The sequence below is a fragment of the Centroberyx affinis genome, unplaced genomic scaffold, assembly GCF_046629955.1.
Source record: "Centroberyx affinis isolate AG114_WGS23_722 - 3 ecotype Tasmania unplaced genomic scaffold, CSIRO-AGI_Caff_v1 ptg004605l_1, whole genome shotgun sequence".
Taxonomy (NCBI): domain Eukaryota; kingdom Metazoa; phylum Chordata; class Actinopteri; order Beryciformes; family Berycidae; genus Centroberyx; species Centroberyx affinis.
Window position 1 is genome coordinate 100,523 of NW_027282217.1, and position 25,876 is coordinate 126,398.

The 25,876-nt window shown below is 44.0% G+C and overlaps 1 protein-coding gene across 1 annotated transcript; it reads right to left on the bottom strand.

Annotated features, from left to right (window-relative positions):
* Positions 1-23,904, bottom strand: mtcl2 (microtubule crosslinking factor 2; the record flags this gene model as incomplete). The annotated part of the gene is made up of 13 exons (XM_071544579.1): positions 1-153; positions 894-1,300; positions 2,157-2,375; positions 3,186-3,453; positions 4,130-4,726; positions 5,391-5,541; positions 5,986-6,056; positions 9,490-9,618; positions 10,604-10,756; positions 21,472-21,639; positions 21,724-21,840; positions 22,547-22,777; positions 23,782-23,904. Coding segments are annotated over 13 exons (2,787 nt in total), but the record flags the coding sequence as incomplete, so codon positions are not given.
* Positions 23,905-25,876: the final 1,972 nt, after the last annotated feature.

Sequence of the window (25,876 nt, forward strand, 5' to 3'; positions counted from 1 at the left end):
TCACTCGTTGCAGGAATCCCCTTTCTCCTCGGTTGCCGCCGGAGACTCTTGTGGGCGGTGCTTGCAGTGGCCAAGCGAATGGCGAGTGGTGGATCTTGATGGGCGGGCCAAGCAGGAAGCGAGAGACTGGGCCGCGCAATCACAGGCTGCGTCCTGAGAAAGAGGAGGGGCCAGTTAAGAAGACGCCATATTGTCAGTGTGTGGAGACAATCTCATATTATCCATGCATTTTTATTTTATTTATTTATTTATTCATTTATTTTTATACATGTTTGATTCTAAAATTTGAGATTAAGTGCAAAATCATGAGGTTAAGGGGAGGGACCACAGGTGAATAGGACAAAAAAAAATCCATATCAGAATAAGCATGTCAGATTTTTACCTATTTTTTCATATAGAATGTTTCATAAACAATAAATGACAACAGATATTAAAGAAAGATTCTATAAATTACCAGCTATTTACCAGCCATGAACATTTTGTGGCTGTGGCTGTATCTACAACTTAAGTTAAAAAAAAAGTGGTTTCCATACAAAGAATACATTATTTTAAGACCATGGCCAAGAAGCTTTTTGTGTGTGCATCTGGTATAAAATTAATGAATCATCGGTTTGAGTTGTTTTTGATTATTGTTTTGTACAATTTATGACACTATAGTTGTTATAGAAGCAAAATAGGACAATATCTAAAAATTGACCAATTCATCCAAAATTACTGTTTTCACTTGTGGTGCCTCACCTTAAAAGTGAAAATAACAGCAATAACCCCACAAAATAATGGCTGTTTGTGAATCAGTGTGTGTGTTTGAGAGTGTGTGTGTGTGTGTGTGTGTGAGTAAATGCATGGCTGTGTATCCTTGTGTTTCTATTCATCTGCATGTCCACCAGTCTCACCTCCACCCCAGACACCACAGCCACGGTGTTGCCCGTCGTCTCCTTCTCCTCCCTGGCTGTGTGTCTCATGAACCTCTTATTAACGATCCTGGTCACACTGTCGTTGGCTCCGCCGAGCCCGGCCAGGGCCCCGAGGCCTCCGGCCCCGACCGACACGCACTCCGGCTTGGGCTCGTCCGCTCCAGCTAGCCCCCCCGACACGCCCAGGCCTCCCAGGGAGTCTCTGGGCACTCTGTCCCCAGGCAGGGTGACTCCTCCCTGGCCGCGGCCGCCGCAGACGTTCCTGATGAAGTCCTGGACCAGGCCTCCGTACCGCTGAGACGCAGGGTCAGACCCGCACACCGTCGCCCCGGACGGCTTCCCTGCGGCGGGGGGCTGCCGCGCCGGGCTCGCCCCCTGGCTGCTGGCTCCTGGTGTGGAACAGAGACAGGATTTTCAAACTAAAAATCATTTGGTCTGTCCGGATCCTTTTTACCTGCCAAGGAGGTTATGTTTTCACCTGTTAGTTTGTCTTTCTGTCCGTCTGTCAGCAGGATAGGGTCAGATAGTAAAACTTTTGAAGGGATTTCAATTAAATTTGGTGGACAGAGCAGTCTTAGGCCAAGGAACAATTGCTTAGATGTTGTTGGTGTTCAAAATGTGGGATTTCTGCCATTTCATTTCAATTTCATTTCATTTCAATGTTTATTTGAATAGGGACAGATACATAGACATAGAACATTTTAAAGAAAATAACATAACGTTTATAGCCTAAGCTAATTTGCAATGTTTGTCCGTAGATGGGCTTTTGTTAAAACAGAATAGAATATACACACAAAAGGACGTTGTCAACATAAGAAAGATGGTACCAAAGATGGTATTTACAGCAATTAGATGATTAGCGTTTTTTGGCCATAACTATGAAGCTAACAACTTTCCAAATCCTAAGGGTATGTTTGCAGGGTCAATAAATCAATTTAGCTTAAAATATAAGTGATTGGAATGATATCTTTAGATGATTCAGCAATTCTCCAGCGTTGTCGGAGGCTTGTGCTTTCTGAGTGCCTTCTACCATTTTATTCAAAGATTTTATTCACCAAGAATAATAAATATACAGGAAGTCTTGGTGGCATTGGTGAAGAGACACACTGAAAACTTAAGAGTTACAGATTAACTGTCTCATTTTCTTACTACTTGTTGTATGATATAAAGCAATCATTTAATAGTTAATATCCTGAATATTGTAAAAAAAATAAGATGATTAGTTAACCCTTGGTATCCTACCTCCTCCATCACCCCTCCAGAGCGACTCCACACTTCCAGAGTGTTCCACCACGCTGAAGAGGCTGGACAGGCCGTCGTTGAGGCCGCTGAGCACCGGGCTGTCCCTGGTGGTGGTGGAGCGGGCCCAGGCCGAACCTCCTCCTCCACCCAGGGGTCTCTGCTGGAGGCTCCACAGACTGCGCTCCCTGGAGGACGTCCCGTCCAGCCTGGAGGTGGAGCCTGAAAACAGAACCAGGGGGATGGAATGTTAGGGTTAGAATATAGATAGATTAGTTCAATGAACCAAACAAGCAACCAGTCAACGAACTAATTACTAACTCACTCTTCCAAACAACAAATATATAAAATGAAAAACAAACAATCTAACAAATAAATACACCAAATAAATATACAAACCAAATAAGTAGTCATCTAACTAACTAAGCTCCCATGTATAGTTGGAGTGGAGAAAGAAAATTGCATGAATTAACTAATTTTCTAACTCTCCCTAAAACCAAAATCAAACAAATTGATGAATAAATAGATAAATTAACCAAATAAGTAGTAAACTAACTGATTAACTAAGGTCTAGGGGTGGAGCCTAAATATGGAAGAAAGAATTGAAACATAAAAATAAAAAAATAGCTTCAACTAACTCAAAAAACAAGCAAATATATAAATAAGAAACAAACAAACAAATGAACCAAATAAATAGTAAGCAAAATAATTAACTAAGCTCACATTTACTTGACTGACTGACTACCAGACCTGGGCTAAATAATTCTTAATCTGCCTGGAGTACCAAATGGGTGGGGTTACTGTGTTAGGACAATTCAGACAGCGTAAGCTAAGTTGTCAATCACAGAAAACCATAATACATTAGGGTTCAAATATTTCCTGCGACTGTCTAAACTTGGTGTTTGTGGCAAAACCTAATGTGGCAAACCCCTCCCATCTGGTACTCCAAGGAAGTCAAAACAAAGGCTAAGAATTTAGATACCATTTGACTCAGGTCTGCTATATAACATACAGTAAATACTAGATATATACCTGAAGACACCCGGCGCTGTAGTTTTGGAGATCCATACTTGGGCGAGCAGCACGGCCTCTCGATGCGGCTGTGGACTTTATCCAGCGACGAAGATATCTGCCGGGTCCGGGCCGACGCCAAGGAGGACGTGGTCGAGGACGAGGGGCGGGGAGACCAGGCTTTGGAGTGTAGCCCCGCCCCCCTGCCGCCGGGGAGGCTGTCGGTTTGAAGCCCGACGCTGACGTACTGGGCGGCGGTCTGCGTGGATCTGCTGGACACGCCCACCGCCTGGGAGGGGAGAACAACAGATGGATGGATGGAGGAAGAGAGAGAGAGAGGGAGATAAAGTATGTTTAGAAGAGTAGAAAATAATGCAGTGAAGACTAGTTTTAACAGGAGGAGGAGAGAGAGAAATTACCTTAAAGCTAAACCTTAAACCTCCACTAGGCAACTAGACAAGTTGGCGGCTACTAGTGGGAACGAGAGGTAGCTGTTTGAAAAATCGGAACTTCAATACCCAGAAATCCTGTAATGTGACGTCAATAAACTGCTCACAGCTCGCTCATGTTTACCAACCGGCCGGTTTGAGATGCTTTATACCAAAGGATGGAGGATGGAGAACTGACTCCAGAATTTCATTTGGGCAAACAAATGAAACAAGTGAATCTACAGCAAACAAATGAATCTACAGCGTCTCAATTAGTGTGGATGGAACTCTCTATTTTGACAGGTGTATTTCTACATATGAATCTTGCCTAGCTTTAAGTAAAACCTCAACAATATGACACTCAAAAGGAATAAAATCCAATATGCTAATAAATCTTCCATCATCGTTAAACATATACACTAAAACTTTTCATTTATTCATGAAAATAAAAAAAAAGTTCACAAAATGTACTTATTGTAAGTTACTTTGGACAAAAGCATCTGCTAAATGATATGATGTAGTGTAAAAAGAAATGACCTGACTTCCTGGTTCCTTGCTGGACTTCCTCTCCAGAGAGGAAGAGCGTATGGCCTGGCGGACGCAGTTGGTCATCTCCTTCATGTCGTCGCTCAGGTTGGCTGAAATCTCTCCGATCTCCAGCCCGCGGAACGCCGAGGTCGAGGTCATCCCGTCGACCACGCCGTTAGCCGAGCCGCTAACGCCGTTGTTGAGGAGACCGGGGATCGAACCGACGCTTCTGCTCTCCAGCAGCTCCCTGTGCTGCTTGGACAGCGAGCTCAGCCACTGCTCGTACGAGGAGGAAGAGGAGGGTGAAGAGATGGAGGACGAAGGCTGCTGCTGCTGCTGCACCTCCAGGGTTTCCGCTCCGAACACCCCGGGGTCCGAGCCGGTCAGCCCCAGGGAAGAGCTCCCGTTCTGGGCCAGCTGTGGCTCTCTGGCTCCCTGGTTCCTCCTCTGGTGCTCCATGCGTCGCACAGCAGGAGGGCTGTAGTAGATCCGGATCCCGGTGCGGTCCGGAGCGGTGTAGCTCCTCTGGACAGACTCCAGGTCCAGCTCTGATCCCACTATGGTGGGGCCGTCCCAGGTTTTGCAGAAATCCCCAACCTCCGGAGTCTGAGACGGGACAGGGGAGAAAGGACAAAAGAGAAGGGCAAGTAGAGATGATGATTCAAACCCATATCAAACAATTATACAAGCTCCGTTTCACCTTTTGCTACTTTTCAATGAACCTATTCAGTCTAAACTGAGGGAGAGCAGATCGGAGAGGGAAGAAAAGAAAGTAATGATGATGATTGAAATCCAAATCAAATATGAATATCTCCCTGAGAGGTTTTACAGCCTTCTTCAACCTTTGGTTTCTGAGATAAGACATATAAGAGGAAAGGAGAAAGGACATGATAACTGAAATTTAAAATCTTAACATTATTTTAAAAAAATCGTAAACGTGATCTTAACATCAAATGTCAATATCTCCATTCCAGTTGTCACCAAAGCCGTAAGAAAGAGGAGAAAGGAAAACTAGACACTGTGAAATCAAATGAATAAGCCATATCAAATTATTTTTGGTATATATGAATAAGTTACTGTCCCCAAAATCACGCAACAAAGTTTATAAGCTGTGTTTACGGCCTTTGATATTTAAACAGTAGTTTGCCAGTCATGTTTTGCTGTAATATGTTAGAAAAAGTAAAAAACATGACCGTTCTCAATATACAATGAACTACACATTCTACACCATTAGAAAGTGCACAATCACAGAACTCAGTATTGTACTGACGTCATTGGTCAGGTAGGTCCAGTTCTTCCTGGTGATGTCACCCAGCTCTGGGCGAATCAGGAGAGGGGGCGGGACTGCGAACGGGCTCTTCTCTTCCTGGTTGGCTGTTCCGTTGACCTCCAGGTCTTCCAGCTCTGACATGGAGCTGGTCCTAACAGAGGAAGAGGAAGGGAGTGATGAACATGGAATAGAATAAAATGGTATAGAACAGAACAGAACAGAGTAGAATAGAATAGAATAGAATAGAATAGAATAGAAAAGAATAGAAAAGGTCATACTCTGGTTTCAAGACGCCAAACTGGCCTTCATTTATGAAGCCATCGTGAAAATCATTGCAAATAAAAAGCGTTGATGAGATGGTCGTAAAAACTCCTAAAAAAACATACTGTGCAGTTTAATTTAGTAAACTTTCTCATAACTTGCAGCTTTGTGTTTCTCCACATGTTAGAAGGTAAGATAAAGTTCAAACTGAGATGTTTTCGTTTGTGGGAGAAGGAGCGTGCTTCATTTCCAGATTTAAGTGTGTTCTCCCCTTGATCAATCAGAGCCAGTAAGTCTAAAATAGGCAAATGAAAATAATGATTTTATTTGTCACCTTGGTAATGCGGTTCCATTAGCGACCGTCTCTGCTGTCGGCTCTGCATCTGACGACTTCTCCGCTTTGGACTGTGAAGACAGAGAACCCGCAGAGCGTCACAGATGGGGAAATGTTGCATCTATTTATTACAGTTTATTAGCATTTAAATGATCTGCAGACTTCAGTCAAATTGCCCTGTAAGCATTCTTTATTTCTAATTTCCAGACACCCACACACACACACACACACACACACACACACACACACACTCTCTTTCTTTGCCAGCCACTTCCTACAGAGCTATTTTAATTAAAGGAAGCGGGGAAGTGGACATTATGACTGGTATAGTCTGTCTGTGGCAGACAGCACACACACACACACACACACACACCCCTGCTTGATAATGATGCTGAGTCAGTGTGTTTCACCCTCGAAGGATGATCTCACTCTACAGTTTCCCCTCAGAGGAAAGAGGGATAGACGATGAGGGAAAGTGGAAGAAGGAAAGAGTATAACTGTCTATTTTATTATATGCTGCTCAAATACACTGCTGGACTTTCACGTACAGCTGCAACCTGCTGTGTACCAGGCTGCCTGAGTGTATATTGACAGAAAGCTGAATATACAGTATAAATGTACATGGGAAAATGGTAAATGTCAATGGGACAGAATGGTTTCTTTGTGACAATGTCCCTCTTACTCTTCTTTATCTGCGGAGGATTTTACTAACTTTAGCTAGAAAAGCTAGCTAACTTCCGATTTTGATGAAACTTAAAGGGATGATGCATCCCTGCTGCTGATTGGCCAAAGGCACACCTGCATCATTAGTCGGGGACGACGTGTTTACTTGTAACTTTGACACAAAGGTACTTGCAATGTGCAATAGAGCAGAAAAAAAACACACTAGTAGTAGTAGTAGTAGTAGTAGTGGTAGTGGTACAGAAAAAAAGAAAGACAAGAGTTATGGGAGAGAGAGCCACACACACACACACACACACACACACACACACACACACACACACACACACACACACACACACACACACACACACACACACACACACACACACACACACACACACACACACACACACACACTCAGACTAACAGACAGCAACAGATGGCAGACAGAGTGAATTACAGTATGACCAGCCTCGGCCTCCTGCCAAGTTTCCTATGTGGGTTCAAGTGGGACGCAGTCACTTAATGGAAAGAGCGAGACAAGATCACACTCAACAGACCGTAGGAAAGAGAGGAGGAGAGGAAGGAGAGGAGGAAGGAAGGAGAGGATGGGAGATGGGAGAGAGAGAGGAGGGGGAAAGGAGGGAATGATGGGAAAGGAAAGACGGGAAAAAGAAGGAAAGGAGGATCAGACTGAAACCTCAGAGGAAACCTCAAAGGAAGTGGGTATGGAAGAGAGGGAGAGGAGAGATGAAACACTGGCTTACTGTTACTGTACAGACTTCAGCAGACAGAAGACACACACACACACACACACACACACACACACACACACACACACACAGAGTGGCATTGTTGTTAGTTTTCCAGGAGAACTAGGCCACTAGTTTGGGACAGATTGGGTGGAAGCCAAAGACAGGTAATGGAGTGGGAATGATGGTAGACTAAAGCCAGCCAAGTCTGGCTACACACACACACACACACAGTCAGACAGAGTCCTGCTTCATTACCTGCTACTATCTGACTCTGTGTGTGTGTGTGTAAAAACCCTCAGCCCCTGACCACGTAAACACCGATGCGATGCTCTCATCCCTCAGTGACGTGCTGCAGCAGCTTGGCTGTCCTGCTGTAATCTGACTGGAACACAAACACAGCAGCAGTGACCGTGCTTTCCCACTGAGCTCAGCCTCACTTCAGACTGCAGCTGCACCACAGCAGAGAGGAGGCCCTTCACTCACATTATGGCTCCGTGGTTTGGCTATTGTCAGCATCACTGAAAGTGCACTTGAAGGGCAAAACCAGCCTAAAACACTGTTAACTAGAAGGGCACTCGGAGAGCGCAGACCTCCGCCAAGGTTTGTGCTATTATTGCTTGTTCGTGAGTCGGATCCGGATCCAAAATGTAATGGGTTCTTCCTTGGCCCATGCTGCACCCTTCCACCAAGTTTCATGAAAATCGGGCCAGTAGTTTTTCCGTAATCCTGCTAACAGACTTTGGCGGAGGTAAAAAACAGATGTCCATTTTGTTGTTCCGTTTCAGTGGTGGAAAGTAACTAAGTACATTTACTCAAGTACTGTACTTAAGTACAATTTTGGGATACTTGTACTTTACTTGAGTATTTCCATTTTATGCTACTTTATACTTCTACTCCACTACAATTCAGAGGCAAATATTGTACTTTCTACTCCACTACATTAATTTGATAACTTAAGTTACTAGTTACTTTGTATATTCAGATTAATAATACAAAATATAATTAACAAATAAATTATGATGTATTATTATAGATTAAGATAAAACTTTATTGATCCCCAGGGGGAAATTTACAAACTACCCAGCAGTAAATAAAGTAATTAAAATCAGCTTCACCCTTACCAGCTGTAACATTAAAGTGATGAACACATTAATGCATCAATAATTATAATCCAATACATTATTCTGAAATGAGCCATTCTGCATAATGAGTACTTTTACTTTTGGTACTTTAAGTACATTTTGATGCTAATATTTTTGCACTTTTACTTGAGTAAAAATTTGAATGCAGGACTTTTACTTGTAACAGAGTATTTCTACACTGTGGTATTGTTACTTTTACTTAAGTACAAGATCTGAGTACTTCTTCCACCACTGTTCGGTTTTACCCACTTTATCTTTCTTGCTTTCTTTCTTTTCAATATGTAATTTTATGTATTTTTTTCAGTTTTATGTGAAGCACATACATTTAAATTACAACACTTCATCACGAAATAACTCCTGGAATGCATTGAACATCACAGATTGATGATATGATGACTGTGGAATATCTATCTATCTATCTATCTATCTATCTATCTATCTATCTATCTATCTATCTCTATTTTCCTTTAATGCGAGCGAAGATCATCCATGGAGGTGTTAAGGCTTTACAAGAGCTTGTGTGGTGACAGAAATCATTTACAGATATGAATGTGAAGGACAGGAAAGCTCTCCTCCCGTCAGTAAAGCCTGGATGAGTCTAAGTGTAATTTATCGGCTCAAAAAGCACGGTAGGAACGGCTGCTCCACCAATCAGATTGCTTGGCTGGAGCTTCCTGTTTGTATCAGGAGACACAGAGCGGTGGAAAAGTGAAGGATGTGGCAAAATGCGAGATATTCTAGGGTACCACACACACACACACACACACACACACACACACACACACACACAAACACACACACACACACACGCTCATTCCTCTCAGCTTCCATCATTCTAAGACACTCTCTCCTTTCTCCCCCTCTCACTGTTTCTTCATCTTTGACATCTCTCTCTCTCTCTCTCTCTCTCACACACACACACACACACACACACACACACACACACCCCGTCGTACCTTCCCCTGTGGTGCGGCAGCCTCTCTCAGCCTCTGCTCCCACTGCGCTCTCTCCTGGCTGAAGCGCTCCAGCAGCTCCAGCTTCTCTCTGCCCCAGTTCCTCTCTCCGATCTGAAGCTGATTGGTCCGCAGGTTCCGTCACATGGGAGAACCAGGAAGAAGATGTGGAGAGAGAGAGAGAGACATCAGAGGAGGAGGAGGAGGAGGAAACAATGTGCAACAAAAAAATTTTTTGATGATGTTTATCGTTAAGTTATGTGGTAGACGCCTGCATCTAAGGCCAGCTGTAGTCAAGGCTAACATAATCGAGTTCAAGTTCAGGTCCAATCAAGTCAAGACCAAGTCCTGAACAAATCAACTCTGATTCCAAACAGAAATAAGCAATAAACAGGGCATATGCCTTTATAAATGCAAAAATATATATTTATTTTCCTGTAAAGGAGCTCTATTATTAGTTAATGCTTAATAAGCATTAACTAACCCTTAATTAACAGTTAACTAATGTGTCTGGTAATCATTTACTAATGGTGTTCATGTTAACTAAGGTATTAATTTATACATTATGTAATAGTCATCTTTATAAACTATTAAATAATGTATAAATTAATACCTTAGTTAACATGAACACCATTAGTTAACTGTTAATTAAGGGTTAGTTAATAGTGACCCTTATTGTAAAGTGTTACCGAATCCCTCAACTAACCAATCATTTTATTGGAAATCAAGTGAAAAAAAAGCATGTTGAGGATCTTTTAAAAAATCATAGATATGCTGAGAAAAAGTTGAGTCTGGAGAAAAAAAAAAAAAAGACTCCACATTCAATAGTGTCCGAGACCAAGACAAGTCTGAGTCCACAGAAAAGTGGACTTACTTCAAATTTGAAATTATCAAATAAATCAATCAAATATGCAATGAATCAGTCAATCAGTCAGTCATTAAATCACTCAATCCACTTCCTGAATAGAGTGATTTGAGTTGGCTTCAGGCCTGACACACACACCAATGACACCCATCACTTTCTACCCCAACCCAACATACCTACACACACACAGACACACACACACACACACACACACACACACTGACACTCCCCAGTGCTCACCTGCTTGGTGAGGTCCATCACGGCAGCGTAGGACTCGGCCAGCAGGTGCTGGTGCTCCTCCCGCTCCCTCTTCAGCGCCACCTTCAGGTCCGGAGGATCCAACGCATCACTGCAGGACAGAGCTGCTGCCGCTTTGCCTGTTTTGGTCTCCAGCTGAAGAGAGGGAAGAGAGGGAGGAGAGGAAGGAGAGGGAAGAGAGGGAAGAGAGAGAAGAGAGGGAAGAGAGGGAGGAGAGGGAAGAGAGGGAAGAGAGGGAGGAGAGGGAAGAGAGGGAAGAGGGAGGAGAGGGAAGAGAGGGAGGAGGGAAGAGAGGGAGGAGAGGGAAGAGAGGGAGGAGAGGGAAGAGAGGGAAGAGAGAGAAGAGGGAGGAGAGGGAAGAGAGGGAGGAGAGGGAAGAGAGGGAGGAGAGGGAAGAGAGAGGAGAGGGAAGAGGGAGGAGAGGGAAGAGAGAGAGGAGAGGGAAGAGAGGGAAGAGAGGGAGGAGAGGGAGGAGAGGGAAGAGAGGGAAGAGAGGGAGGAGAGGGAAGAGAGGGAGGAGAGGGAAGAGAGGGAAGAGAGGGAAGAGAGGGAGGAGAGAGAAGAGAGAGGGAAGAGAGGGAGGAGAGAGAAGAGAGGGAGGAGAGGGAGGAGAGGGAAGAGAGAGGGAGGAGAGGGAAGAGAGGGAAGAGAGAGAGGAGAGGGAAGAGAGGGAGGTGAGGGAAGAGAGGGAGGAGAGGGAGGAGAGGGGGGAGAGGGAGGAGGAGAGGGAAGAGAGGGAAGAGAGGGAGGAGAGGGAAGAGAGGAGGGAGAGGGAAGAGAGGGAAGAGAGGGAGGAGAGAGAAGAGAGGGAGGAGAGGGAGGAGAGGGAAGAGAGGGAGGAGAGGGAAGAGAGGGAAGAGAGGGAGGAGAGAGAAGAGAGGGAAGAGAGGGAGGAGAGAGAAGAGAGGGAAGAGGGAGGAGAGGGAGGAGAGGGAAGAGAGGGAGGAGAGGGAGGAGAGGAAGAGAGGGAAGAGAGGGAAGAGAGGGAGGAGAGAGAGGAGAGAGAAGAGAGGGAAGAGAGGGAGGAGAGAGAAGAGAGGGAAGAGAGGGAGGAGGGAAGAGAGGGAGGAGAGGGAAGAGGGAAGAGAGGGAAGAGAGGGAGGAGAGGGAAGAGAGGGAAGAGAGGGAAGAGAGGAGAGATTACGAACGAAGGAGAGACATACAGGGTTATTCATCATGTAAAATTCTGAAATACATCCATCTTTTACTTAGGGCTGGGCGATAATTCAATATTATCGTTTATCATCTTTCAGTGGAATCATATCGTGATGATATGAAGATATTTTGATATCATGACACACATTTCTTCTGTCTAAATTAATGATGACAAGCAAATTTTTACTTAAAAAACTCTCATAAAATGAGGTATGGTAGGAATATTATTTGAATATTTCTGTTTTGTTTGACATCACACCTAACATTACCATTCGGTTCAATGAGATGAACATTAATTTGATTATTTAACGTGATTTTGCATACATGAACCATATCGTATATCATATATATTGATATCGAGAAAAATCCTTATGATTATCGTGATATTGATTTCAACCATAACGCCCAGCCCTACTTTTACTACTTTCTTTCCTTTCTCTTTAAGTCGTAATCCGCAAGAGTCTCCTTTTTTTATTTAGTCTCCATCTTTGTCCCTCAGCCTCATCACTGTGGTGTTTCTGCACTGCACTTCCCACAGATCACCTGTCAATCAAACAGTGTGGGGGCGGAGCTTGGATTTTCTGTTGCTGCAGTTTGAGTTTTTCTCTTTTCTTTGTCTGTTCAGCCATGGTGGCTATCGCTGCTCATGCTAACTACCCAGTTCTTCTTCTTCTGTTTATTCCAAACAAACCGGAAACGTACAGACAACAACAGACAATGGAAAAGCTAAACTGGATATAGGTTGGGTCACTGTTGTGTTAGAGCGATCAACAGATATTTGTTTAAATGAAAAAGTTGCAGATTATTAGCTCCACATTCACTTTACTTCCTCTCGTCTCCCTCCTCCCTGTAGGCCAAAATTGCAGTTGCATCCAATTTGAATTTGAGTATTTTGCATTTTGCTGCATCATGCCTCTAGAAGCAGCACAGACGCCTTTCTTCCCTCCCTCCTTCTTTCCATGCCTCCCTCAATTCCTTCCATCCCTCCTTTCCATCCTTCCCTCCCTCCCTCCATAGCAACACCTGAACTTGTTTATTAGCTGTGAAACTTTGTTCGTCATTGTCTTATCCCCCCTCTTACCAATAAAACACAGCTTGCGGCTTTGATGAGGTAACACAATTAGCACGCTGAGAGCATCACACACACACACACACACACACACACACGCACAGATAATTATTGATGACAACATTTTACACCCACACACACACACACACGCGTAATGGGAAGTCCCAGCGTTTCCCGGTGTTTCATCTCTACAGGAGGGAGGGACGCTTCATAAATGATCTCATGGCTGTTTTACACCTGCGGATCGCTCAGCTGCTGAGGAGAAATGAGAAAGGATGGCAATTTCCTCCTCACACACACACACACACACACACACACACACACACACACACACATGCACACACACCATACCAAGTACTTCTTCCAAGAAGAGATCCTTTTGATGGCAAAGTGCCACGCTTTGAATGATATTACTGTTTGCCCTGTGGTGAGTGAATGTGAAGTGCACCGCGTGTGTGTGTGTGTGTGTGTGTGTGTGAGAGAGTGTGAGTGTGTGTGTGTGTGTGAGTGTGTATTGGGTGCGGAGGGATAGAGCGAGGGAATTGACCTTAATGTACTATCTGTTTTTTGTCCTCTTTCTCTGTCGATTCGTTCGTTCTTTCTTTCTGTCTTTCTTTCTTAACTTGCTCTTTATGTGATGATATTTATCAATTTCCTTGACCTTCCTTTCTGTTTTACTTCTGTTTCTTGCTTTGCTTACATGTTTTTTTGCTTTTATTTTTCATTTCTTACTTCTTTGCTCTTTGTTTGTGTCTTTCTTTCTTTCTTTCTTTCTTTCTTTCTTTCTTTCTTTCTTTCTTTCTTTCTTCCTTTCTTTCTAATGTGTGACCTCAGCCATCCAATCCATTAACGGCAGACAGCTGAAAACTTCCCTGTTGGTTTCGACGACACCAGAAAAAATAAGCGTGATGAAGAGAAAGGGTGAATAACGCAGCAGAGGGGAAACACACACACACACACACACACACACACACACACGCTCACACACACACACACACACACACAGGCTGCAGACGATTCAATCAATCACAATATCACATGACAGTGAAACCGCCCCTATAGGTTTATTCTGTCTCTCTCTCTTAATGCCTCCATCCCTCTCTCTCTTCCTCTCGTCTGTTTTATTCTCTCTCTCCTCCAGTCCGGTTCGGTCCAATAAGCTTCACTGGCACAATGAGATCATCTGCTGCCAAACCATCAGCACACACACAGCAGCAACACATTCCAGCAGAATGTAAACAAACACAATATGTATGCAAACCGCTGATTAGGCAAACACCATTTCTTCTCAGTTCAGTAACTTTATTGACATGATTGTTCATCAAATTACCAAAATTGTCAGTTTTTAAAAACCAACAGACAAGAGTCAATTCTCTCTCTCTCTCTCTGTGTGTCTTTCTTCTTCTCATCCATTTTCTCCTGCTTTCTGTTTTGCTCCAGAAATCTCTCCATAAACTCTCCATCCATCCTCTTCTTCCTCTCTCCATCCTTCTCTCCCCTTTTGCCTCTCCACACAGCAGATAAACCACAGATGACGATCTCTCTCTCTCTGTCTTTCTTCTTCTCATCCGTTTTCTCCTGCTTTCTGTTTTGCTCCAGAAATCTCTCCATAAACTCTCCCCCTCCATCCTCTTCTTCTTCCTCTCTCCGTCCTTCTCTCCCCCTTTGCCTCTCCACACAGCACATAAACCACAGACGATGATCTCTCTCTCTCTCTCTCTCTCTCTGTCTGTCTTTCTTCTTCTCATCCATTTTCTCCTGCTTTCTGTTTTGCTCCAGAAATCTCTCCATAAACATCTCCCTCCATCCTCTTCGTCTTCCTCTCTCCATCCATCTCTCCCCCTTTGCCTCTCCACACAGCAGATAAACCGCAGATGACGATCTCTCTCTCTCTCCCTCTCCCTCTCTCTTTCTTCTTCTCATCCATTTTCTCCTGCTTTCTGTTTTGCTCCAGAAATCTCTCGCTCCATCCTCTTCTTCTTCCTCTCTCCATCCATCTCTCCCCCTTTGCCTCTCTCCATCTTTCCCACCCACCTCCTCCTGCCACAGACTCTCCATCTCTCCATCATTCTTACCCCTTTTCTCCTCCTCTTCTCCCACCCCTTTCCCTCTCTTTTTCCACCCCTCTCCCTCTCTTTCTTTAAAACACATTTTTATTCCTTGGCTTTTAACTCAGTATGAGTTGCTTTTCTTTTTCTTATGGTCTTATTGCTTTTATTATTTTTTATGTGCCTTATAAATAAATTTGGAATTGGATTTTTCAAGCTCTCTAACCCTCTTCCTCTCTCTCTCAAGCTCTAACCCCCTCCACCTCTCTCTTAAGCTCTCTCACCCCCTTTTCCTCTCTTTCATCCTCTCTTGCCCCTTCTCGCTCGTTCTTTCACCCTCTCCCTCCCTCTGTCAAGCTCTCTCATCCCTTCTCCTTCTTACCCACCCCGCTGTGACTCTTTCTCTCCATCCTTATCACTTCCTCTTTCAAGCTTTCTCACCCCCTTCCCCCTCTTTCTCCATCCTTTTTAACCCCTTCTCTCACTCTCTCTCCATTCCTTCTTACCCCCTGTCTTTAAAGCTCTCTCACCCCTTCTCTCTCTCTCTCCTTCCTTTTCACTCCCTCCCTCCCCCTCTCTTCAACCTTATTACCCCTTCTCACTTCTCTCTGTAGCTTTCTCACTCCCTCTATCTTTCTCACCTCCCTCATCTCACTCCATCCTTTTCACCCTCCTCCTGTCACCCCCCCCCCCCCCCCCACCCCCCCAACCCCACCCCCCCTTGACTATAAATCAAGCCTGGTGTCAGAAAGCCTGTAGATGGGATTACTCACACTTTTTTTATGAGCAACTCTGCTTTTCCTTTTCCCTCTGTCTGAGCCTCATATAGCTCACAACGCCGGGGGTACCAGACCCATCAATTCAAACACCAGGCACACACACACACACACACACACACACACACACACACACACACACACACACACCAGACCCATCAATCCTCTCTCTCTGCCTCTCTCAGTCTGGCTGCTCCGTGGCTGTGGCGTCCTTATATGGTGCTAATGGAACTGTCTGGCAGCCAATCGCACGACAACACCCCCCCAGCTCCCGTCTCCTATGGCGACAGAGCGTTTTCTCGTTAGTGATGAACGCGGCCTAACGAGCCCCCGGTCCTTAACGAGGTTTACTGCTGAGGCGTTTAGAGGGAGGAGATTTTACTGGATGACTGGCGTTTATTGGGGGATGAAAGACGTCTGGCTCACCACTCACCACTTAGCATTTATTAGTCTTAATATTTATTCATCTAAACCTCTCGTCTAAGGATAGCTAGAATAATCTGGTGCTATTATACTAGAGGGTCAAGATACGCCTGCTAGGTCTGTCTCAGTTTCTCTCCACTAGTTCATACTAGAAGAAACCAGAAATCAGGCACTGATGACATGTTTACATTCACATTATTTCAATTCATCATGTGGCTTTCCAGCTATTTTCATCAATTAACTACACAGAAACAACTTTTCATGGCAACAAACAACAACTCTCTATGAAGCAGCAACAAACAAACAGCAATTAAATCTATCTTTGAGGGGGTCCCGGGGCAGCAGGAATAGTTTAATTTCACTATCATTTAGCTCAATTGTTATTATCCCAGTTAGAGAACGTAGAAGAATGACTATTCCAATCATAGGCTTCACTCTCGCTGCTATTATCTCCCCACGCACAGTGTAGACAGCTATATAATTCAATTCTTAATCGACAGCAATAATACTCCTATATTGGGGTTGCTGGGACGAAAAGCTTATCAAATGAGGATCGGTCGCCTGATGTGCTTCAGCATGGCCGTCTGCGATATGAAAATGTTTGAGAAGCAACTATTCATAGCAACAAACAGCAACTGTCTATATTGAAGCAATTATTCATAGCCACAAACAACAATTTTCTATATCGAAGCAACTATTTATAGCAACAAACAACAGCGATCTCTATAGAAGCAATTATTCATGCTGGAGATAAAGCAGGTATACTGTATATAGCAAATGATAAAGCAACAAACAGTCACTGTCTATAGCAGCTATCTAAAGCAACATAATAATACATTTGAATCCCACAATTTGCATCTTTGTTGTGAAGTGTTTCATTTCCCTACAAGAGCAACAAAGTTCATGTCATCTGACTGTGAGCCTAACCCATCAGCAGCCGTATCTAGGGCAACACACGCCAGCAGCAACCTCAACGCCGGAGAAACCCGACGTGTGCCAGGTTTATAAAAATACAGCCTAGATATGATATGATGCATGCGGAAATGATACAGATGTTAAATATGGTAATGTGGGTCGTTCTGAGCTGTGGATTTACAGCGCTGCCGGTTTGACTCGAGTAAAGATCAGGATCTCTGTCACACGGTCTCAGTCCTGCCTCTCTCTGTCCAATATGAATACCAACTTCCCAAAGAAATATTAAAAAAACAGCAGTCTGTAGAAGTGTTGTCATTTTTCCAACCGTATCTATTATCCTTTAAGACAGCGGTTCTCAACCTTTTGCATATCAAGGACCCCTAATTTTGTCCACATTAGGGCCACGGACCCCCATTTGATGAGATTTTGTCTCTCAGACCCAAATCTGAGAATATTTTTATAGTCAGACATGATTTTGTATAGAATTCCATGACTATCTGTACTGTAGGTAGAGAGATAACAGTGAAACTATGATCAAAATAGTCATTCTAAAATGACAAAATAATGAAGTTTAACAATTCATCAATTTGCTGGGGACCCCCTGGAATGCCCTCAAGGACCCCTGGTGGTCCCCGGACCCTACGTTGAGAACCACTGCTTTAAGAAATACCATCATTCTGTTTTAATCACGCTTGATCAATCATTGTCAAATCATTTTGTAACAAAACTAATATATCCTTAGTGTACAAACATTGAGAAACCTTCCTAATCAGTGCTAGGGGCTGATTCCTCTTTTTGTGGTAACTAGTAACTTAATACAGATGTTAATAGTTAATTTTTAAAATTAGAATATCTTTACTTTTTACTTTTCTTTCATAGTGTCATTTCTGTTTTTGTTACAGCAATGTTTATTAAAAAGCCTGCAGCATCTCGTGCAGAAAACATGCTGTTGATCAAAGTATAGTCAAAGTAAAAAAAATATAAAATTGCCATCTGTTGATCTTTGGTGCCAGGTGATGTCACCACCTGTTACACTCTACAGAAGGTGACATCACCTGGCAGCAAAGACCAGCTTTACACAGATGTGGGTTTGGTGTTTAGTTTCCTCTTTAAGTCAAGCAACAAAGTGAAGTAACTACAGTGACGACTTTTAAAAGTAGCTTCCACCACTGCTCATGATATTGAGTTGCACATCGATGTCTCAGTTGTCTCAAGACACAAAAAAAATCCTTCTTCACCCTCTCTCCTCTTCATCTCCGTCCTCTTCATCCTCCCTTCGTGACTGAGGTGGAATTAATGGATGAAATCAATAACTTTCGACTGCTGTTTGTTTCACGGAGAGAGCAGGTGCTCCTAATATTTTCTACAATGAGAACAGATGGATAATATCTATGACATTATGTATGATTTATTCATAAAAGGAGTCAGTGTTGTGCTGTAGGCCTATACGACTCTTGATTTCATATTAATTTCATAAAATTTCTATTAATATTTTTATTTATGAGGCTGTACAAGCTGTTTGATAGGTAATACGGGGTTTGGAATTGAATTGACTTGTTCAACAAAGCAACAGCTGGCTGAGCCGAGCCACGCTGCCAGGACGCCTTGGTGCACACACACACACACACACACACACACACACACACACACACACACACACACACACACACACACACACACACCACACCAGGGCAAATTGATGGCATAGTTTACAGTGTGCGTGGTTGGCAGAGCAGAGATTAGACCCAGCTGTGGCATCTAGGCCATGGCATCACACACACACACACCCACACACAAATATGAAAATATATGTGTGTGGGTGTCTATGCCAGTGTGTGTGTGTGTATTTGTGAAAGCGTGTGTGAACAAGAGTGTGAGAAGGAGAGAAAGTAGGGTAGAGAATAAACGTGTGAAAATGTGTGTGCATAGCTGTTTGTGTGGTGTGTGTGTGTGTGTGTGTGTGTGTGTGTGTGTGTGCCGAACCCCAGCATGCTTGGATAAGAGATGATGAATTGGTTTCACCTAAAATGAATCACAGCCGGGAGAGTCGAGCCTTGATTAAGCCATAAAGGTTAGTCCGTAAATTGAATCTCATAAACAGCGGCAGCCGCGTCACGTTTGGGAAAAGGGCAAATGTCTTATCTCTCTGTTACGCTGTTCTGCTCTCCTATTGGCTGCCAAGGGGGCTGCCAAACCAATCAGAAGACAAATGATCTCGCACCAGGAAGAGAGGGGCCAAATCTCTCTGATCATGACCGTGATTCATGACTCTGTGTTTCGTGACTCTGTGTGTGTGTGTGTGTGTGTGTCCATCCATCAACTTCCTCTCAACTTTGCTCTCTCTCCACCTGTTTGTTTGTTATGCTTTTCCTTCCTTCTTAATTATCTGTCAGCATTTAAAGTATTCTGTTGCTTTCTCTTCTTAACATTTATCTCTCTTTCTCTCTCTCTCTCTCTCTCTCCTTCTCTCTCTCATCTCTCCTCCTCCTCCCTCTATCTCAATTACCGGTCAGTAACTCGTCGGCTGTATCCAATCTCAGAGGCTGTTAATTAACACTGTTACAGCCTCCGCCGCTATTATGAGACTGAGAGAGAGAGGGAGAGAGGAGGAGAGAGTATTAAACCCATCACTCACAGAAAGAAAGAGAGAAAGAGAGGAGAAGGAAAGAGAGAGAGAGAGAGATAGAGACAGGGTGAAAAGCCCAGACGGACAGATAAAACACTTGACAGATAGAGAAGTGGAAATTGACCCCCAGGATGGCATCCATTTTGAAACCACTTGTCAAAATTAATATTGGCCTCCACACAGCAGATAAACCACAGATGTCTCTCTCTCTCCCCCTCTCTCTCTCTCTCTCTATCTCTCTCTCTCGCTCTCTCTCTCTCTATCTCTCTCTCTCTCTCTCTCTCTCTCAGCAGGAGAGTCAATGTTCATCCTGCTTGGCTGAACATTGACTTCAGCTCTCGGATTGTGGTGTTTTCTCTGGGTAAATTGTAGACAATGGTATCTCCGTCATCATTTATCAAGAGTTATATTCATCTTGCTGCAGCTAAAGTACAGTGCTGGTGAAGCCTAGCCCTGTATTTAGATAGAATACAAAAAATAATAAAATTTTAGGGTGCAATCACACCTACAGTTTGTTTTGTCTGGTCTGAACCAGAGCGGAAAAGTTTACTTTGTGGCATTTTGTATTTGGTTTGTTTGTTCACACTGCCCAATTACAAGAGAACCAGGGCTTGTAAACAGAAGTCACATGACTCAGAAGGAGCTTGTTTATTGGACAGTTTGGTGACCTGAGTTTTTGTGGTGGCGAGGAGTCGAAATCAGAGTCTGATTCCAGTCTCTGTAACATTAGCTGGGCATGACAGACTTGTCATACTAGTTAAGGAGGCATTTCACCTCATCTTGACTTCAGGTTTGCCCTTGGTTAATTTTGTTTTACTAGACTTTCCAAGCATGAGGAACGGCTGCCTATCAGATGTCAACATCCGTCTCCTTCTACCCATAGACCGAATCACCGTGATGTCGCTCTAACAACAACAGTCACTTCCGGGTAGACAACTGGCCATTTTCAGCCGTAACCGTAACGTTTAAAGATATATACTGTAGTTAAACACGGTGGTCTGACATATCTGACGTTTCTGCTGTGCTTATTTTATGTACTGTGTTAGCGTCTTTGATAAACCAAATCTACCCAACAGCGACATCTCACCGCCCGTCTTTTCGACTGATACAAGCAGCTGGCCTGTCCCGGATCTCCTCCCTTTTCAGACGCTGAATCCAGAGCTGTCTTTGAGCATGTTTGCTCTTCGCAGATGGAAATCTGAAAAACCCGAACCCTTCTCCACTCTTTATCGTTACCCGGCACCCCCATACACTTAAGACTTAACCATTTTCTCTTTATCTCAGTTGTTCCTCGCCCCGTTTGCTCCACGTCATTAAATTGTATGTAGGAGTTTTCTACTCGGAAGGTATTGTAAACAAACATTGTGATTGGTTCTGTAATCCCTTGTGTTTTGGGGTCGTTTCCTGTAGTTGGTTCAGATTACATTCTCACTCCTAATGAAACTCATCTCCTAATGAAACTCATTGCAGTTCTCTTGTTAGAGGACAGAGACTCGCAATTTCAGGCGTCTCAGTGCTGTTATTTGATGCCACCCAAGTTTAAATGGTATTGTTCTCACCTGGCTAAACAAACTGAATTTAACAATTGGGTTTTTTTCGACCTGTTTGTTTTCTTTATGTATTGTGTTTGTTTGTTTCCATCGAGGACCACTTCCCAATAAAATCAAATCAAATCAAATCAAACAAAGGTGGAATACCGCTCGCTGAACGCACCATCAGAGGTGTCATGAATCTATGCAAAGTGAAAGGAAGGAACTTTGCTCTAGGTGGTGCGTTCTGAGGAGAAGAGATGACTGAATGTATGCTAATAATTCTGTCCATCCCTCCCTCCCGCCTACCTGCGTGATGAGGCTCTTGAGTTCGGTCCTCTCCACCTCCCATGATGCCTTGGCCTTGGCGAACTGCTGGGTGAGTTCCTGGGAGCCCTGTCTCTCCTGCCGCAGCTCCCCGCTCAGGTCCTGCAGCGCCACCTTCAGGTCCGCCAGGGTGCTGCTCACTGCACTCGACTACAGGAAGAGATGGGTTATTCACTTAAGAGTGTGTGTGTGAATCTTGTGTGTGTGTGTGTGTGTGTGTGCCACTGTGTCTACCTTGATAGTGGGGCTGAGTGGCTGCTCCTCTGCAGCCGCCATCTTGTCAGTCTGGTGGGCGGGGCTTGTTAGGTTCTCCTCCTCCAACAGCAGGTAGAGGTCCTTCAGGCTGTTCACCTAACGGACCAATCACAGAGCAGGGTCACCTGTCAATCAGTCACCTCAGCCTCCAATATTATCCTAAATACAGTCACCAGCAATCTTAGGAAATGTTTTTGAAATGTGTTCTTTTTGCTGTATGCAGGGCTGAGAACCAATAGTAGCTCCAATATTTAAAATTTGGCAGAGTGCTAAAGAAATATTTTTCAATACATTTCTCTGTTAAATTAAAGCACATTCCCTTATACCACAGAGTCAATTGTTTTCTGTATAGAATTTGTTTGTTTCTTGTTTGCTTTTCCAGATAGAATACGAGTCAACCTCAAAAGATTTTCTCAAAATGGCCTTAGTATAGGAGAAAACATTGGTACAGTAGATAGATAGATAGATAGATAGATGGATGGAAGGATGGATGGATAGATAGATAGATAGATAGATAGATAGATAGATAGATAGACAGATAGATAGATAGATAGATAGACAGATAGATAGATAGATAGATAGAGTACTTTATTTATCCCCAAAGGGAAATTACAGTGTTGCAGCAGCAATTCACATACATGATGAAGTATTGATTTTGGATACACATCCCAGTTGTTTATTCATAAAAACTGCATTTCTAGTGAAAATATGGACATACATCAAAAGTACGGACTGTCAGCTACTGATTCTGACAGAAGAAAACTATCACACTGAGACATTTTCCCCTCCGCGCCCCTCATACCTCCAACACATCCTTCCCCTCTGTGTCCATCTTGCGCCCCAGCCTCCACTGTTTGAGGAAGCAGCGCAGCTTGAGGCTGAGCAGCAGCAGCGTCTGTTTGAGGTGCTGGGACTCCTGGACCAGCAGGCTCCTCTCCTGGCTCCAGAACCTCTGCTGCAGCCGAGCCTGGAGGCCCAGACTCTGGAGCTGGAAGTCCCGCCGGACCAGAGCCTTCTGGTGCTCGTCCTGCAGCTGGAGGGAGACGATGACAGACAGGCCGGTCACAGAAGGGACCGATGCCCGGGTAATTTGTTTACCGAGTGTTTGCACTTACTCTCAGGAAATCAATCTATTTAAAATTAATTAAATGTGATAGTTTATTGATCGCCGTAGGGAAATTCTCTCTCCTCTACAGGGAGATCAGGCCGCAGGCGTCTAAAGGCGATAGGGATTCAGCGATTTGCTCAAGGACACTTCAGCAGGGCGGATGCTTTCCAAAACCGAGGCTTTAACCTGGATCCTCTGGTTGAAGGATGGTCTCTTTAAACACTAGGCCACCCTGCTGCCTGCACTCAGTTAACTCGAGAAACTAGCCACCAGAAACCCATTCATGTTCTACAACCAGGGAAAAATCGGACCTTGTTTCCTTGTTTGTCGGTACAAAAAAAGTTGGCTGCATTTGCCGGCATTTCCCATCAGCGGCCGATCTCACGCAAGCATTTCTATCTGTACCCAAAATGTTGTAACCCACAGTTTTGTCAAGATAAATTAAAGATACATTCAAGACTTTTAAGATCTTTTTAATACCAGCTAGAATTAATTATAAGAGCAATTTCGCAACAGATCCTATCAGAATGCGCTGATTTCTCACCTAAAAATCAGCTTAGAGAAGAATGACAGCATTTTTGAGACACCTAAAGCTAAATTTAAGATTCATTTAAGTGTATTCGAGACCTTTTAAGGCCTTGAGACAGCAGAATTTAAGACATTTTAAGACTTTTTCAGGTTCCGGAGACACCATTGTACCACTTTTTTGCGGCAACACTATTGTCTCTACAACCAGAAATCAGCTAGATCGAATTGGCCATCAATCAGCTGCTCAGCGATGTGGTTTCTAGTGGTTTAAACGCAGAATACCTTGAGTTTTTCTGTGTGTTTCAGTATGGAGCTGTGTTGTCGGGCTGTTTGTGTGAGTTTGAGGGTGTTTTGTGTATGTTGGTTTGCGTTTGTACACTGTAGTAATGCTGCAGACTGACCAGTGTGAGTTGGAGAGAGTGTTCCCTGTGAGCCTGCCTCTCCTTCTGCAGCTCCTCCTCGGCTCCTCTGGCCGATTCCTCTGCTTCAGACAGCAGAGCCTGGACATCACTGGACTGGACGGGCTGGAGGAGAGAGAGGGTGGGAGGGAGGAGAGGAAGGAGAGAGATTAAGGGGGAGGAGAGGTTGAGCAGCGGAAGAGATAAGGAAGGAGGAGGTGGAAGAGGATAGGTGGGAGGTTGTATGGCAGAGATAAAAGAAATGGAACAGGGAAGGAGAGGGGAGAAAATAGGGAAAGTGGGAGAAATTAATAGGGAATCATGGGTAGGCAGGAAGAAAGGAAAGAAGGAAGGAGGGAAGGAAGGAGGCAGAGATGCAAGCAAAGAAGAGTGATGGATGAGAAGAAGGGTAGAAAGGAAAGAGGAAGGATTGGAGGTGTAAAGGAAAGGCAGGAGGAGAAGGAGGAGAGAGGTGAAGGGGGAGGAAAGGATGAGCAGGGAAAGATATAAGGAAGGAGGATGTAGAAGAGGAGAGGTGGGAGGTTGTATGGCAGAGATAAAAGAAATGGAACAGGGAAGGAAGGAGGCAAAAGAGAAGAAGAGAAAGGGTGGAGGGGAAGGGAGCATTAGAAAGGGAAGGAAGGAGAGAGAAGAAAAGAGGGAAAGTGGGAGAAATTAATAGGGAAACATGGGTAGGCAGGAAGGAAGGAAAGAAGGATGGAAGGAAGGAAGGAAGGAGGCAGAGATGCAAGCAAAGAAGAGTGATGGATGAGAAGGGAGGAAAGGAAAGAGGAAGGATTGAAGGCGTGAAGGAAAGGGAGGAGGAGGAGTGAGGGAAGAGAAGGAGGCAGAGAAAGGAGAGCGGGTGAAGCACATAACATGGCGCTTTTGTGCTACAGCGCCCTTTAAATCACACAGCAGCTGTGGCACGCTATGTCAAACTGACACACACACACACACACACACACACACACACACACACTCTCTCATGGCTCATTTGGCTGCTGAGTGAGTGCGATCCATCGACCCTCCACCATGCCATTAATGTCCTCTTTCACCCTCCACTAGGCTGCAGCCCTGCAACCCTCCACTGTCAGGAGGAACAAATAGAAAACATTTGAAGACTTCTGTTCCAAAGACACATATCCACCATTTGTAAAAAAAATAAAAAATAAAAGTGACAGCCACTCTTAAAAAAAATGTATAAAAGCACTGGAAACCATAACAAGGCAACAGCAAACATGTCTTCCCCCAAGAATGATTCAAGTCCTCCTCTAATACAGTGGGGTCCGGGGACCACCAGGGGTCCTTGAGGAGGTTCCAGGGGGGTCCCCAGCAAACTGATGAATTGTTAAACTTCTTTATTTCATTTACAAGAAGTTAACACAATTAGAGAATGTAGAAGTATGGCTATATTGGTCATAGGGTCACTGTTATCTATCTACTTACAATACAGATAGTCATGGGATTCTGGACAAAATCAAATCTAACAATAAAAATATTTGGGTCAGACAAAATCTCGTCAAATGGGGGTCCGTGGCCCTAATGTGGACTAAATTAGGGGTCCTTGATATGAAAAAGGTTGAGAATCACTGCTCTAATAAATAACAGATATGACTAGGTTCAGACTTAACAAGGTGGATGAGGAGAAAGTAACTTATCACTTCCCCTCACTTTCTGTGTAGCTTAACAGGCAGTTCATGTTATTATTTATGCAAACTTTCCCCTTCAAACTACCTGCTTAGTGCTCTTTGTTCACCAAGATACCACATCCTGGATAAACTGAACCACTTGGAGTAGAGGTTGAATCAATCAAGTGTTCAGGTTACTGATAAACAAAGTTTAAAGTTTGAAGTGATGCGTTTTACATTTCCAGTTTGTTTGGAATCAACAGAAGAAGAACTGGGTAGTTAGCATAAGCAGTGATAGCCACCATGGCTGAACAGACAAAGAGAAGAGAAAGTCAAACTGCATCAACAGAAAATCCAAGCTCCGCCCACATTGTTTGACTGACAGGTGATCTGTGGGAAGTGCAGTGCAGAGACACCACAGTGATGAGGCTGAGCGACAAAGATGGAGAGAAAATAAACAAAATGAG